Raw genomic sequence first — 17,723 nt, forward strand, 5'->3', positions numbered from 1 at the left:
ACAGTGGACCCTCGCCTAACGATATTAATCCGTTCCTGAGTTCTCAACGTTAGGCAAAATTATCGCTAGGTGAATTAATTTTCCCCATAAGAAATAATGGAAATCAAATTAATCCGTGCAAGACACCCCAGAGTATGAAAAAAAAAAATTTTTACCACATGAAATATTAATTTTAATACACACAAACTGAAGAAGAGATGGACAGGTCTCCCTCAACATTCACGTTTTCAACTTTTGCGGGCTTCACACATTCGCGAATTCTCAGCTGCTAAATTCCCAGCTGTCAAATTCCCAGCTGTCAAATTCCCAGCCGCCAAATCATATTTGAGTTTCCCGCCACTCGCACGTCCCTACTACCCTCCCACCGACCCCCCGCAACTGGCAGCCAGCCCTCCCACCCGCCACTCACTTGCTCAGTCAGTCAGTCTCCAGCCACTGTGAGAGTCGGTCTTTGCTGTTTGTGTGGTGGTGAAAGTATGGCCCTCAAGGGAGCAGTAACCACTATTGATGAGCCAACCCCTAAGCGCTCAAAGAAAGTCATAAATCTTGAGCAGAAGGTGAAATTGCTAGACAAGTGTAGGACAAGTAATTTGAGCATTTCTGCCATTGGAAAATTATTCAATGTAAACGAAAGCACAGTGCGTTCCATCAAGAAAAATGAGGTGAAGATAAGGGCGGCACTAGCATCTACTGCTCCTCCCTCAGCCAAGCAAGTGTCACAAGTAAGAAACAGTGTAATGTGTAAGATGGAATCAGCATTATTTGTGTAGATTTCAGACCAAAATAGAAAAGGAAGTCCCATAGACAGCAATTCAATTCGTGTAAAGGGAAAGACTTTGTATGATATGTTGGCTAGTCGTGAGCCTAGCACCAGTGCAGAACCTAGCTATCCTGACTTCCTAGCAAGTAAAGGATGGTTTGAAAAATTTAAGAGACGGTTCTCCCTGCACAACCTGAAGATGAGTGGAGAATGAAGATCGGCAGATCACGTTTTGGCAGCTGCATTACCTGGTGCTTTGAAAAAAATCATCGATGAGAAGGGATACACACCTGAGCAGGTGTGGAATATGGATGAAACAGCCCTGTATTGGAAGAAGATGCCTGCCAGGACCTTCATTGCCAAGGAGGAAAAGATTGCGCCAGGGTTTAAGGCTGCAAAAGACCGATGCACATTAATGCTATGTGCTAATGCTGCTGGGCACATGATAAAGCCAGGCTTTATTTATAAATGTTCCAACCCCAGAGCACTGAAGGGACGCAATAAGAATCTCCTTCCAGTATTCTGGATGAACAATCCGAAAGCATGGACCACCAACGTCATCTGTATGGGCTGGTTTCACCACTGCTTCCTGACGGAGGTACGGGCGTATCTACAAGAGAAGGGCCTCCCAAACAAAATCCTCCTGCTTCTTGATAATGCTCCAGGTCACCCACCATCACTGGAGGGAATGTGTGATGATGTTGAGGTTGTGTTCATGCTGCCAAACACAACCTCCCTGATACAACCTCTTGATCAGGGTGTGATAGCTACATTTAAAGCCTACTACACACGAAGGTCAATGCAAAGGTTCCACACCGTGTTGGATGCAGATCCAGATATAAGTGTCACTCAATAATGGAAGGAATTCACCATCGCTGACTGCCTCTCAATAGTGCATTATAGCATGAAGGATTTGCAACCTCAGATGGTGAATGGTTGTTGGAGGGCTTTGTGGCCAGAGTGTGTGTGTGATTTTGTTGGATTTGCTCCTCAAGACGAGGTTAATAAAGCTGTGAGGAAGACTGTGGAGTTAGCAAGGCAAGTTGGTGGTGAAGGGTTTGAGGACATGCAGGAGGGTGAGGTGAGAGAACTGGTTGAAGAACATGCACTGGGCCTAAATGATGAAGAATTGTTGGAGATTGTGCAGGCAGAGAATGAGGATGAAGAAGAGGAGAGTGTTGCTGAAGCCAATCAACCTCAAGCCCTCACCCTTGAAAAACTTGGACAGGTGATGAGAATGACAGCGCAGCTCAAACAATTTATGTACGACATAGACCCATCGATGTTGAGGGCTTTGAAGGTGATGAACGACCTTGATAAGACCATAATTCCCTACCAAACTCTGTTTGTAGATATGAAGAGTAAACGGTCTCAGTTGCCCATCACAATGTTCTTCACAAGGAAGCCTGCCACTACTCCTACTGCCTCACCTGAGGCAGTGAAGACTTAGAATCCACACACTAGTCTCATGCCATGCAGTTACACTCCATATAATCATCTCCATTCAACTGTCATCAGTAACTGCATGTAATATCAATAGAGAAATAAAGAATTATAATTTAAATTTTTTTAATCATCACAAGTCATCAGAGTTCGTCTGCCTTACGAGTGGTGAGTGTTTTGTTTGCTCATTATTTATTAAACTACAGTATAAATAATGTCAACTCATTCATGACTGCTAATAATAATAATAATAATAATAATAATAATAATAATAATAATAATATAATAAACACGAGGGTTGAAGCAGTGGGTGGTAGAGGCATTGTCAGTCAGTATGGCTTTGTTTATGCTGGAGTGAGTATTATCCTCTGCGCTCTTCCAAACATTTCACAATAATTCATTGTGTTTGGTGCTTGTTGATTGACTGTGACTGCTACATAATTAACCATGGGCCCAAATAAATTTTGGTAAAGAAACTGAGAAGCACGAAAGAATTGAAGAAAGAAATTATATAAAAATACGAGGCAGTGGTGGAGGCAGTACAGTATTTTACGATGTTCTCAGGTACGTATTTTATGATTGTTCATGAGAACATAAGAAAGGAGGAACACTGCAGTAGACCTGTTGGCCCATACTATTCAGGTCCTTCACAAATCCAACCCACTAACAGAATAAATGCTACCCAAGCAATAAGCTTTGAACATTCTATTTACTCGCATGCAAGTCCCTTTCAAATCCAACCCCCTCTCACTTATGTATTTATCCAACCTAAATGTGAAGCTACCCAAGGTTTTAGCTTTGATAGGACCTTGGGTAGCTTTAAAAAGAGATTGGACAAATATGAGTGGGAGGAGCATGTACGTATATACATGTATATACACAGATTATTTTATTTTATTATTTTATTATATTTCCCTGCAATATATTGGGGCACCAAACATTTGCGATTTTTCAACATTCGCGAGGCTCTTGATCCCCTAACCCTCGCGAATGTTGAGGGAGACCTCTACAATACATGACACTTACTTTTATTGAAGATCTGGTGATGACTGATGGGATGGGAGGAGGGGAGAGTGTGGATGGTCTTAGTGTTTAGAAGGGGAATCCCCTTCCATTAGGACTTGAGGTGTCAAGTCCTTTTCCGGGGTTACTTCCCTTCTTCTTTTAATGCCACTAGGACCAGCTTGAGAGTCACTGGACCTCTGTCGCACAATATATCTGTCCATAGAGGCCTGTACCTCTCGTTCCTTTATGACTTTCCTAAAGTGGTTCACAACATTGTTAGTGTAATAGTCACCAGCACGGCTTGCAATAGCTGTGTCAGGATGATTTTCATCAAAAAAGGTTTGCACTTCAAGCCACATTGCATACATTTCCTTAATCTTTGAAGTAGGCAACTTCTTCAGTTTCTCTCTCCCTCCGAAGCAGTTTCCTCAGGTCTGGCCTCTTGCTGTTGAAGATGATCTAGCAGCTCATCAGTGGTTAGTTCATCATTGTCCTCCTCCACCAACTCTTCCACATCCTCCCCACTAACTTCACCAATATGAGCACTAGTTCCAGGCATTTTTTCCTGTTCACCTGGGTGTTAGTCAACTGTTGTGGGTCGCATCCTGGGGGACAAGATTAAGGACCCCAATGGAAATAAGTTAGACAGTCCTTGATGATGCACTGACTTTCTTGGGTTATCCTGGGTGGCTAACCCTCTGGGGTTAATCGTTTCTCGATAATTGTTTCATGTTAAGCCATACCAACAACGCTCTCTCCACATCTTCGAGTAATACAGCTGATGGTGGTGCAGCAACAGCAACAGCTGACTGTGGTGCAGCAGCAGCTGACTGTAGTGCAGCAACAGCTGACCGAGGTGCAGCAGCAGCTGACTGTGGTGCAGCAGCAGCTGACTGTGGTGCAGCAGCAGCTGTGGTGCAGCAACAGCTGACTAGACCAGCAACAGCTGACGTTGGTGCAGCAGCAGCTGACTGTGGTACGATAGTTTTTCTCACCATTTTTACCACAGGGTTGGCACTAGAAGCTTTCTTGGGGCCCATGGTCACTTATTTTGCATGTGAAATCACTAAAAATGCTGTGATAATATGAAATGTTCCGATTGTATGCTTGGATGTGACCGTGGAGGCTGGCTTGTAAACACTGCCACCCACGGAACAAGTGAGGCTGGCTCAGGCTGCACGTGGACGCGTCTCAGACGAATTGCGCTGAGTGAGTTTTTTAGCGCTAGGCGAGGCAAATTTTTTGCGTTAAAATGTATCGCTAGGTGGATTTAGCGTTATGCGATGCCATCGTTAGGCGAGGGTCCACTGTACTGACTTGACTGACTATACTGCCTTGACTTATTGACTGGAATGAGTGACTTACTGATTTGACTGACTAACTATAGTTAGTGAATACCGAATAACTGTGGGAAGAAGACTGAGAAAGGGTGATGCTGAGATGTGATGCCATTTCCACAACCAGAGTTTTCATACGTCTTACAATACCAACTGGTTGGATAGCTGGTCATAAATCTGAGCAGTCATTAAACAGGTAGGTTGTTAAGTGAGGAATGTCTGTAGTAAGTTCTGAGGAGTAGTGTATGTGTAGTGTCTGTACATTTGAATGATAGTATTTATTTGGGCATGATGAACAAGGAGGCTTTAGAATGGGTAGGGAATGTGTAGATCAAGTGTTTACACTGAAGTATGTAAGTGAACAATATTTAGATAAAGGGATAAGGATTTTATTTCTTTGCAAAGTTTACAATGTATAATTACAATTTTGATGTGCTAAGTACAAAGAAAGCCACTGTCATTCAGACTAAACTTAATGGTAGGTAGGTATGCTTTCATTGCATTTATGAATTTAGAAAAGGCATATGATAGGGTGGGTAGGGAAGCAATGTGGCAGATGTTGCAAGTGTATGGAATAGGTAGTAAGTTACTAAATGCTGTAAAGAGTTATTTTAAGGATAGTTTGACTCAGGTTAGGGTGTGTAGGAGAGAGGGAGATTACTTTTCAGTAAAAGTAGGCCTTAGACAGGGGTGTGTAATGTCACCATGGTTGTTTAACATATTTATAGATGGAATTGTAAAAGAAGTAAATGCTAGAGTGTTGGGAGAGGGGTGGGATTAAATTATGGGGAATCAAATACAAAATGGGAATTGAGACAGTTACTTTTTGCTGATGATACTGTGCTTTTGGGAGATTCTGAAGAGAAGTTGCAAAGGTTAGTGGATGAGTTTGGGATGGTGTGTAAAGGAAGAAAGTTGAAAGTAAACATAGATAAGAGTAAGGTGATGAGGGTATCAAACGAGTTAGGTAAAGAAAAATCGGATATCACATTGGAGAGCGGGAATATGGAAGAAATTAATTTATTATTATTATTATTATCACACTGGCCGATTCCCACCAAGGCAGGGTGGCCCGAAAAAGAAAAACTTTCACCATCATTCACTCCATCACTGTCTTGCCAGAAGGGTGCTTTACACTACAGTTTTTAAACTGCAACATTTACACTCCTCCTTCAGAGTGCAGGCACTGTACTGTTAAGATATTTGGTAGTAGATTTGTCAGTAGACGGGTTTATGAAGGACGAGGTTAACCATAGAATTGATGTAGGGAAAAAAAGTGGTGCATTGAGTTAGCTGTGGAGACAAAAAACATTATCCATGAAAACAAAGAAGGAAATGTGCGAGAGTATAGTGGTACCAACACTTTTATATGGGTGTGAAGCATGGGTTGTGAATGCTGCAGTGAGGAGGAGGTTGGAGGCAGTGGAGATGTCATGTCTAAGGGCAATATGTGGTGTAAATCTTGTGCAGAGAATTCGAAATGTGGAAAGTAGGTGGTGTGGAGTTACAAAGTATTTTTCATAGGGCTGAAGAGGGGTTACTGAAGTGGTTTGGTCATTCAGAAAGGATGGAGCAAAATAGAAGGACTTGGAGGGTGTACAGCCTCTCCTCACTTAACGACTGGATTCTGTTCGCAAGAGTAGGTCAATAAGTGATTTGGTCGTTAAGTTAGGAGCATATTTTACTCATAGTGAGTTTGTGTCAACCATCTTTAGATATTTTATTTAATGTCACCTTTGCACCATTTATAACATTTTTAGTATATTTTTAAATGTTTATGCAGTAGTGTACTGTATACTGTAATAAACAGAATAGAGGAAATCAGCTCTAATATACAGTACTTAGGTTGCATGCTGGTTGGAGAGCTGGTCATAAGTCTGAGTGGTCAGTAAACGAGTACATCACTAAGTGAGGAGAGGTTGTATAAATCTGTAGTGGAGGGGAGGAGGGGCTGGGGTCGTCCTAGGAAAGGGGGTAAAAGATTTTGTGTTCAAGGGGCCTGGGCATGCAGCAGGCATGTGTGAGTGTGTTAGATAGGAGTGAATGGAGATGAATAGTTTTTGGGATCTGACGAACTGTTAGAGTGTGAGCAAGGTAAAGGGATTCAGGGAAACCGGTTAGCAAGACTTGAGTGCTGGAGGTGGGAAGTACAGTGCCTGCACTTTAAAGTGGGGATGGGGTTTGGGATATTGGCTGTTTGGAGTGACATCTAAACTGTTGTATCTGGGCACCTCTGTAAAGACTAATTGTGTGTGAATGATGGTGAAAGTGTTTTTATTTTTTTGGTCACCCTACCTCAGTGGGAGACGGCCAACATGTTAAAAAAATAAAGAAAACTTATGCGTATTAGAACTATTTATTTATTTTTTATTTTGCAATATTTTTCAGGTTGAGCAGAAGAAAGTTTATGCACAGCGGAGTAAAGAACTATTCACTAAAGTCATCAGCGATCTTCATGCATACATCTTTTATGATTTCCGTGTGCGTCTCCACACTGGAATAGGCCCCATTCGACAGCACATGTGGTCTGATCCTGCCATTCATACTGAGAGGACTGCCGCTACCCGTAAGGAAAAGGCTGTTCACGTTCCTTTTGTATTATTGTGTTCACCATCTTTAAGAGCAACTATTATAAAAGAATATATGATATAGTATTGAGGGTTACTCTATTTTGTTTTTTTTGAAGTTGTAATAATTATATTTTTATGATGCTGGTACATTTGAGATCTTTTTTCTTTCAATGCACTGGCCATATCCCACCAAGGCAGGGTGGCCCAAAAAGAAAAACGAAAGTTTCTCTTTGTAAATTTAGTAATGTATACAGGAGAACTTTGTCCTTGGAGGCAAAGAGGGGAATGTATGAGAGTATAGTTTTACCAACGCTCTTATATGGGTGTGAAGCGTGGGTGATGAATGTTGCAGCGAGGAGAAGGCTGGAGGCAGTGGAGATGTCATGTCTGAGGGCAATGTGTGGTGTGAATATAATGCAGAGAATTCGTAGTTTGGAAGTTAGGAGGAGGTGCGGGATTACCAAAACTGTTGTCCAGAGGGCTGAGGAAGGGTTGTTGAGGTGGTTCGGACATGTAGAGAGAATGGAGCGAAACAGAATGACTTCAAGAGTGTATCAGTCTGTAGTGGAAGGAAGGCGGGGTAGGGGTCGGCCTAGGAAAGGTTGGAGGGAGGGGGTAAAGGAGGTTTTGTGTGCGAGGGGCTTGGACTTCCAGCAGGCATGCGTGAGCGTGTTTGATAGGAGTGAATGGAGGCAAATGGTTTTTAATACTTGACGTGCTGTTGGAGTGTGAGCAAAGTAACATTTATGAAGGGGTTCAGGGAAACCGGCAGGCCGGACTTGAGTCCTGGAGATGGGAAGTACAGTGCCTGCACTCTGAAGGAGGGGTGTTAATGTTGCAGTTTAAAAACTGTAGTGTAAAGCACCCTTCTGGCAAGACAGTGATGGAGTGAATGATGGTGAAAGTTTTTCTTTTTTGGGCCACCCTGCCTTGGTGGGAATCGGCCAGTGTGATAATAAATAAATAAAATACAGGAGAAGGGGTTATAAGCCCCTTGCTTCTTGCATTTTAGTTGCCTCTTACGACACACATGACTTACAGAGGAAGAATTCTGTTCAACTTCCCCATGGAGATCCTTTGAGTTATCTGATGGTTATAAGTTTATATCTCCAAACATGTACTTTATACACTTGATAATACTTTAAACACATTCCTTTAAAATGTCTTAACTCTTTCTGGGTCAGTCCTGCATATGTACGGCTTGATAGCCAGTGTCAGCCCCATTTTTTATGCCAAAATTCTAGCACCTTCAAATCTGGTGGAAGAATGCTGGTAGGCCTACATATGAAAGAATGGGTCTGCATGGTCAGTGTATGCAGCATTAAAAAAATCCTGCAGCATGCGCTTCATAATTAGAAAAAAAAACTCCAACCACGTTTTTTGTTTAAAACTGTGACTTTGCAGTGTATTTTCGTATGGTATTTATAGTTGTATTCTCGTTTTCTTGGTCTCATTTATAGAATGGAAGGTATATTACAGAAATTGAGATGATTTTGATTGGTTTCATGATGAAAAGTACCTTGAAATTGAGCTCAAAGTAGTGGAAATGTTCGATTTTTGCCTATGTTCAAGAGTAAACAAATCACGACATGTGTCCAATACATGTCAACTGGTGAATCTGATATTCTTTCACAAGTGCACTGATATTATTTATACCATTTTTACAATAATGCAGTAGTCTGCATAACAGTAAATCTTCTAATTTTTTGTGAGAATAAAAATTCGAAATGGAAAGCAAGAGTAATATAAGAGGGGCTTGGAGATGTGACTAATGAACAGAGAAAATGTTATTTCAGTGCCAGGAATGTCTGTCTTGTTTATTCTAGACCCTATTTTGAAATTGGCATATTTTGAAATTTGGATGAAATTGGCCAAATTGCCAATTTCTGACCACTTTATTGGGTAGTTCAAATCGGTAAATGGGCAATTTCTTGTACTCAGTCGATAGAACAAATGGAGTTCTAACAAAATAAGTATGATTTTAGTTGACTGGAACAGTGGAATTGACCGAAAATAGGCCTCAAAATGGGCGAAATTGCCAATCCATAAATATCACTGATATCACTAACTTCGTGAGAGCGTAATTTTGTAAATTTTCCATCAAACTTCATACTTTTGGTGTCATTACCAATGGGAAAAGATTCTCTTATCTTTTTTTTTTTTTTAAATTTTCGACCCTGAGAGTGAGTTAATGATTAGGGGTCTCGACCCTCAAAGGGTTAACTTGAGTTTTGTGGTTTGCACAAGGTTTTGAAGAAGTCCTGCTAAGACTCTTGAGAGTGACTAGGATTGTCCTTTTTGAGATATATTACCAACCAGCAAATGCCAGTAGAATGAAATAAACATGAATCCCCGGCTGTTATATTTGCTGTTGAGGTAGCAGTCAAATGGGGCAACTGGCTTCAGTGAATATATTTTTTTTTTTCATCTTGCCCGCCGTCACCCACTATAGCAGGGTGACCCCAAAAAAGAAAGAAACACCTTCACCATCATTCAACAGTTTCACCATTATTCACACATAATCACTGTCTTTTCCAGAGGTGCCCAGATATGACAGTTTAGATATCACTCCAAACATATGTATATGGTAGACTATAGGTTATCCAGTGAGACTGAGGAAAGGTGGTGTCAGATTAAAAAAAAAATTCATCATATTTTTTATGGTTCCTAATGTTTGCACAATACTCTTCCCACATTATCTATTCAGGTACTCTCCATGACAAAGACCACTTGAGGTTCAATGCTGAATGAGAGAGTGCTGGATAATCTGTGGTTTACTACTAAATACATTTGCAGGATAACCAGCTATGTATAAGCCACACCACCATATTAACCCTTTCAGGGTTTCCAACATACTAGTACGGCTTACGCATCAGGGTTATTGACGTACTGTTACGCCTAAATTCTAGCGCCTTCAAATCTAACTAGAGAATGCTGGTAGGTCTACATGTGAAAGAATGGGTCTGTGTGGTCAGTGTGAGCAGTATAAAAATAATCCTGCAACACACATTGCGTAATGAGAAAAAAAAAAAACTTTGTGTTTTTGGTTTAAAACAGCGACTTTGCACTGTATTTTCGTATGATATTTATGGTTGTATTCTAGTTTACTTGGTCTCATTTTATAGCATGGAAGACAATTACAAAAATTGAAATGATTTTGATTGGTTTCACAATGAAAAGTACCTTGAAATTGAGCTCAAATTAGCAGAAATGTTTGATTTTTGCCAAAGTTCAAAAGTAAACAAATCATGCCACGTGTCCAATACACATCAACTGGTGAGTCTAATATTCTTTCACAAGTGCGCTGATATTATTTATACCATTTCTACACTAATGCAGTAGTCTGCATAACAGTAAATATTCTATTTTTTGTGAGAATAAAAATTCAAAGTGGAAAGCAAAAGAAAGGTAAGAGGGGCCTGGGGACATGACTAATGAACAGAGGAAATGTTATTTTAGTGCCAGAAATGTCTGTCTTGTTTATTCTGGACCCTATTTGGAAATTGGCATCTTTTGAAATTTGTGTGAAATTGGCAAAATTGCTAATTTCTGACCACTTTATTGGATAGTTGAAATCAGTAAATGGGTGGTTTCTTGTAATCATTTGATACAAAAAATGGAGTTCTAGCAAAGTAGCTATGATTTTTGTTGACTAGTACATTGGAATTGGCCAAAAATAGGGCTCAAAGTGGGTGAAATCGCCGATGTGTAAGCATCGTCGAAACCGCTAACTTTGCTAGAGCATAATTCCTTAAGTTTTCCATCAAATTTCATACTTTTGGTGTCATTATGATCGGGAAAAGATTCTCTATCTTTTCATAAGATTTTTTTTTTTTCCGAAAAATTTTCGACCCTGAGAACAAGTTTAGGAGAGGGCCTCTCGACCCTGAAAGGGTTAACAACCAACCCAGTTTTTTCTTTGTTTTTTTGTTGAAATTTATGGCTATCTTGTTATGTGTTATAACAAATGTCAAAAGGCCACCACAAATACATTGATTATGTTTTTTATGCTTTTCTCAGTCACCCATTAATTAGATGAGCTATCTAATAATGTTAAACCATGTAATCATTATGCAACTGTGTTCAATGAATCAGACTCACTATAATTCATACAGTTAAACTTTGGTACTGCACATCATTGTACTAGACATTGGAACCAGTACCACAGCAGGTGTGGATACCAAGATTTTACTTCCATAGATTTGTTTTTAGAACACTGTAGAATTTTTTCATTACTATAAACTGTTATTCATGTATCTTTTCAAAAGTTTTTTGGCTTAAAATATAGTGCAGTCCTTGTAATAGGGCTTATTACTGCCAGATTTATGTTTGTGTTCTACACTGGTGCCTCAGCAGTGTGAATGAGTGTGTGAGTGTGAGTGAGTGTATGAGTGTGAGTGAGTGTGTAAGTGTGTGTGAGCATGTGCGCGCACATGCGCTCTTGCTTGCTTGTTTGTTTGTTTGTTCAGATGGTTATAACAGGGAACATACTCCAGTGGATCAAAGAGTATATACAGTGTATAAATCTGGGGTGGAAGATAGGAGGTATAAGGGTTTTACCAGGAATGGTTGGAGGGAGGGGGATAAAGGAATCTTTGACTTTCATGGGCTTGAGGATCTAGCAAGATTGTGTGAGCATGTTAACTAGGATTCAGGAAAACTGGTTACCTGGACTTGAGTCCTGGAGGTGGGAAGTGCAGTGCCTGCACTCTGAAGGAGGGATTGGGGATGTTGCAGTCAGAGAGTAATCTGAATAGTGATTTCAACTCTCTTCTGTCAAGACTGATTGATTGAATGATGGTGAATTTGTTTCCTTCTTTAGGTCACCATGTCTTGGATGTTTATTACTTTTAGGGTTACAGTAGTACAGTATACAGTATGTGTACTTTTTTCTTATAGCAGAAAAGTAAGCTAAAAATTTTGTCATTCCACAAATGAGGTCTTAATAATGTTCTTTTATTTTCAGGGCCGACAAAAGCACCCTTGACTGGTATTGGCACATTTGAAATTGAAGAAACTCTCTCCCATCGTGACATTTACATCAGCTGGCAAAAGGTTGACCCACTTTTCTGGAATGGTCCTAACTTTACTTATGTCATCTCGGTGTTCAATTTTCAGAATGACAGGTTTGTGTTAACTGTAAGAAGTTTATTTTTCACATTTTTTCATGGTACTTTTTTCCTAATACTCTTTAACAGTTTCAATTAGATTCACAGTTTAAATTTTGTAACCATTGAGAAACAAATTATTTCTATGATTGGAAATACATTCATAACTGAGATGAGGTAAATAATATTGTGATTGTTTAAGTACAGTCATACAATAATTATAATTATCATTTATTAATGATTGTTCCTTGTTTTTAGGCCCATCATCAAGAGTCCAGAAGAAATTGATATCCGAGGTGCTTATGCTAAATTTACCAACATGGATAAGGATATTGCTTATAAGTAAGACCTTTTTTATTTTAATTTGAAATATATACAGTTGATACGCAAATTTCACAAGCTTCTTAATTTGGGGTCTTTAATTTTTTATTGAAGGGCCTCTTGTAAACAGCTTCAATTATTGACAAGTTTTTCCCCATTGCTTATTTTGTGGGGGGTTGTAACACAACCCATAAATTGAAAACTTGACAAAGAAATTGGTTCAAAATGTGTGCACTGGATTTCTCACAACAAGTCTTTCTTTCTGGATATTCCTTTATGATTATTATTATTAATTTTTATTTTTATTATTACTGGGTACTGTATTATTTTTTTTTATAACTCACTGGCTGTCTCCCTCTGAGGCATTGTGACCCAAAAAAAGAAACACTTTCACCATCATTCACACTATCACTGTCTTTCCAGAGGCAAGCAGATATTTTTATTGTTATTATTTTTTTTTTCAACAAGTCTGCTGTCTCCCACCAAGGCAGGGTGACCCAAAAAGAAAGAAAATCCCCAAAAAGAAAATACATACTTTCATCTTCATTCAACACTTTCACTTCACTCATACATAATCACTGTCTTTGCAGAGGTACCCAGATACAACAGTTTAGAAGCACATATAAAGATATATAATATATCCCTCCAAAATGCCACTATCCCAAACCATTCGTTTAAAGTGCAGGCACTGTACTTCCCATTTCCAGTACTCAAGTCCGACTATATAAAAATAACCGGTTTCCCTGAATCCCGTCACTAAGTACTATGTTATTGCTGTTCTTGCTATTGAACAGTGGTTTAGTGCCGAGGGGTAGCGTAGGTTGCAAAGATACGGCCGTAGACTAGTTTGACTTTACTTGAAAAGGAGTGAGTACACAGTGGGCAAAGTGAGAGAATGACCGATAGCCGATACATGGAGGGGAGTTTGTTGAACCCGTGTGGGTAGGCCGTGAAGTGAGGGCGGGTAGACTCTGTGCCTTACTGACCTGGGCAGGCCTAGAGAGGGCAGCACCATGGTGCCATGGGATATGAATCTAGCAGGCAGCGTAGGCTGTCGACAAATACTACCATGCTCACACTCCAACAGCTCGTCAGGTCCCAAAAACCATTCGTCTCCATTCACTCCTATCTAACATGCTCACGCACGCTTGCTGGAAATCCAAGCCCCTCGCCCACAAAACCTCCTTTACCCCCTCCCTCCAAACTTATCGAGGACGACTCCTACCCCACTTTCCTTCCCATGCAGATTTATACGCTCTCCATGTCATTCAACTTTGATCCATTCTCTCTTAATGACTAAACCACCTCTGACTAATACTTTTATTAACTCCACACCTTCTCCTAATTTCCACACTCTGAATTTTCTGCATAATATTTGCACCACACATTGCCCTTAGACAGGACACCTCCACTGCCTCCAACCGCTTCCTCGCTGCAGCATTTACAACCCAAGCTTCACACCCATATAAGAGTGTTTGTGCTACTATACTTTCATACATTCCCTTCTGTGCCTCCATAGATAACATTTTTTACCTTCACATATACCTCAATGCACCACTCGCCTTTTTTCCTTCATCAATTCTATGATTAACCTCATCCTTCATAAATCCATCCGCTGACATGTCAACTCCCAAATATCTGAAAACATTCACTTCTTCCATAATTCTCCCCAATTTGATATCCAATTTTTCTTTATCTAAATCATTTGATACTCTCATCACCTTACTCTTTTCTATGCTCACTTTCAACTTTCTACCTTTACACACTCCCAAATTCGTCCACTAACCTTTGCAATTTTTCTTTAGAATCTCCCATAAGCACAGTATCATCAGCAAAAAGTAACTGTGTCACTTCCCATTTTGTATTTAATTCCCCATAATTTAATCCCACCCCTTTCCTGAACACCCTAGCATTTACTTCTTTTACAGCCCTTCTATAAATATATTAAACAACCATGGTGACATTACGCATTCCTGTCTAAGACCTACTTTTACCGGGAAATAGACTCCCTCTCTTCTACACACCCTAACCTGAGCCTCACTATCATAAAAACTCTTTACAGCATTTAGTAACTTATCACCTATTCCATATACTTGCAACATCTGCCACATTGCTCCCCTATCCACTCTATCATATGCCTTTTCTAAATCCGTAAATGTAATAAAAACTTCCCTACCTTTATCTAAATACTGCTCACATATATGCTTCAATGTAAACACTTGATCTACACATCCCCTACCCACTCTAAAACCTCCTTGCTCATCCGCAATTCTACATTCTGTCTTACCTCTAATTCTTTCAATAATAACCCTACCGTACACTTTTCTTGGTATACTCAGTAAACTTATTCCTCTATAATTTTTACAATCTCTCTTGTCCCCCTTCCCTTTATATAAGGGGACTATACATGCTCTCCGCCAATCCCTAGGTACCTTCCCCTCTTTCATACATTTATTAAACAAAAATACCAACCATTCCTACACTGCCCCCCCCCCCCCCCTGCTTTTAACATTTCTGTCATGATCCCGTCAGTTCCAGCTGCTTTACCTCCTTTCATTCTATGTAATGCCTCATGCACCTCCCCCACACTCACTTCCTGCTCTTCTTCACGCCTAAAAGATGGTATACCTCCCTGGCCAATGCATGAAATTACCGCCTACCTTTTTTCGTCGACATTTAAAAGTTCCTCAAAATATTCTCGCCGTCTACCCAAATCCTCCATCTCTCCATCTACTAACTCCCCTACTCTGTTTTTAACTGACAAATCCATTTGTTCCCTAGGCTTTCTTAACTTGTTTAACTCGCTCCAAAATTTTTCTTATTTTCATTAAAATTCCTTGACAGTACCTCTCCCACTCTATCATCCATTCTCCTTTTGCACTCTCTCACCACTCTCTTCACCTTTCTTTTACTCTCTATATACTCTGCTCTTCTTATAACACTTCTGCTTTGTAAATACCTCTCATAAGCTACCTTTTTCTCTTATATCACACCCTTTACTTCATCATTCCACCAATCACTCCTCTTTCCTCCTACACCCACCCTCCTATAACCACAAACTTCTGCCCCACATTCTGATACTGCATTTTTTAAACTATTCCAACCCTCTTCAACTTCCCCACTACTCATTCCTGCACCAGCCCACCTTTCTGTCAATAGTTGTTTATATTTCACCTGAACTTCCTCCTCCCTTAGTTTATACACTTTCACCTCTCTCTTACTTGTTGTTGCCATTTTCCTCTTAGCCCATCTACCTCTTACTCTAACTGTAGCTACAACTAGATAATGATCCAATATATCAGTTGCCCCTCTATAAACGTGTACATCCTGGAGCCTACCCTCAACCTTTTATCCACCAATATATAATCTAACAAACTACTTTCATTACATGCTACATCATACCTTGTATGTTTATTTATCCTCTTTTTCATAAAATATATATTACTTATTACCAAACCTCTTTCTACACATTGCTCAATTATTATTATTATTATTATTATTATTATTATTCGTGAGAAGGTGGATCAAAATAGGATGGCTTTGAGAATATATAAATCTGTAGTTGAGGGAGGGCAGGGTAGGGGTTGCCCTAGTGATGGTTGAAGGAAAGGCAGGATAGGGGTTGCCCTAGTGATAGTTGAAGGGAGGGGTAAAAGAAGTTTTGTATGTGAGGGGCATGGACATCTAGCAGGCATATGTGAGTGTCTTAGGAGTGAGTGAGGCAAATGGTTTTTATGACTTGACATGCTGTTGGAGTGAGTACAAGATAACCTTTATGAAGTCATTCAGGAAACTTTGTAGATGGATTTGAGTCCTGGAAGTGTGAATTACAGTGCCTGCACTCTGAAAAAAGAGTGTGGATATTTGCAGTGTGGAAGAGCTTCTGCACTGTAGTATCAGTGTGCCTCTGGTGAGACAGTGGTAGTAAATGATGGTGAAAGTGTTTTTTCTTTTTTGGGTTGCACTGCCTCAGTAAGAGATGACCAGTGTGTTAAAAAAATATTTTTGTTTTTATGTATAGGGAAAAGAGTTTTGGGATTAAAGGGTAATGGATCTGGTATAAAATGCATCTCTCACAGATGCTCTTTGCCATTGACACTGCTTTTGAGAGTCTGAAGGGAAGCTGCAAAGGTTGGTGAATGAATTTGGGAGGGTATGTAAATAAGGGAAATTAAAAGTGAACATAGGAAAGAGTAAGAGTAACAAGAAGTATTGACAGTGAAAGACTGGATGTTAGTTTGGATGAAGTTGGTATTGAGAAATTGAATATATTTAGATATTTGGGAGGTGATTTGTCAGCAAGTAGGTCTGTGAAGGATGAGTGTGAAAGCCTTTCAGTATTAGTCATAGTAAGTGTGCTGCATCTTTTCTTTCATCTAAATTCTGTAGTTCCTTCACGTGAATTATTCCTTCATCAAATTAGCCTAGTTTTGAAAATAACCTATAATATGCTATGCTTAGAAATGCAATTGAATTTTTTACTTCTCTTTGTTAATGTACATATTTTATATTTCTAATTCTCTAGGTTTGAGATCAAGCCTATGAATGATGAAGGACTTCCTGGTGATGAGGATGTCAAATCAGTAGTTATAGTACCAGAGAAGGGAGCTATATTGAGTGCCATAAACTACTTTAAAGTCATTGCATACAGCTCCAACAGCACTGTTTACAGTATGAGGTGGCGCCTTCCTGAAGCTCTTCTAGAAAACAAGGCTATAGAAAGTGTCTCTCTCTACTGGTGCAAGAAAAATAAATATGAAGAAAGGTGTCAGGTAGGAATCTCAGAACACTGTTGATAAAAGTTGGCTGATTAGCTCATTAAGTTTAAGGCCTATTGGTTACAAAAGGGTCATTAGAGCAGCATGTCAGTTGCCCACATCAATCATCAATACTTTAGTCCCTAAAACATGGACTAAAGTAATTTCAATGTATGTAAATCACAAAACAGGTGGGGTTATTAACTGTGTAAGAAATATATTTGCTTTTAGTAGAAGGTAACTAACCAACAACAGAAATATTATAGACAATACTGTATGGTAGAAACAAATTGTTAAGATATTAAATCACAATGTAAGTTTAAGTATTCCAAGGTAATTTTGGCATATGGAGCAGATGTTTACAGGATGTGCAAGGAAAGTTACAGTGATAACAAGGCAGCTGACATTAGGTATTCATTAAG

General features: G+C 39.6%; 1 protein-coding gene across 10 annotated transcripts in view; it reads left to right on the plus strand.

The window, feature by feature from the left end:
- dome (cytokine receptor domeless) overlaps positions 1-17,723 on the plus strand; it is a 438,464-nt gene that overhangs the window by 282,424 nt on the left and 138,317 nt on the right. For all 10 annotated transcript variants that reach the window (XM_070092688.1, XM_053774864.2, XM_053774858.2 and 7 more), the window contains 4 exons: positions 6,934-7,111; positions 12,082-12,241; positions 12,482-12,565; positions 17,070-17,316. In XM_070092688.1, the coding sequence (XP_069948789.1) occupies positions 6,934-7,111; positions 12,082-12,241; positions 12,482-12,565; positions 17,070-17,316 (669 nt within the window). The remainder of the gene's footprint in view (positions 1-6,933; positions 7,112-12,081; positions 12,242-12,481; positions 12,566-17,069; positions 17,317-17,723) is intronic.

Source organism: Cherax quadricarinatus, chromosome 40 (assembly GCF_038502225.1).
Source record: "Cherax quadricarinatus isolate ZL_2023a chromosome 40, ASM3850222v1, whole genome shotgun sequence".
Classification (NCBI taxonomy): domain Eukaryota; kingdom Metazoa; phylum Arthropoda; class Malacostraca; order Decapoda; family Parastacidae; genus Cherax; species Cherax quadricarinatus.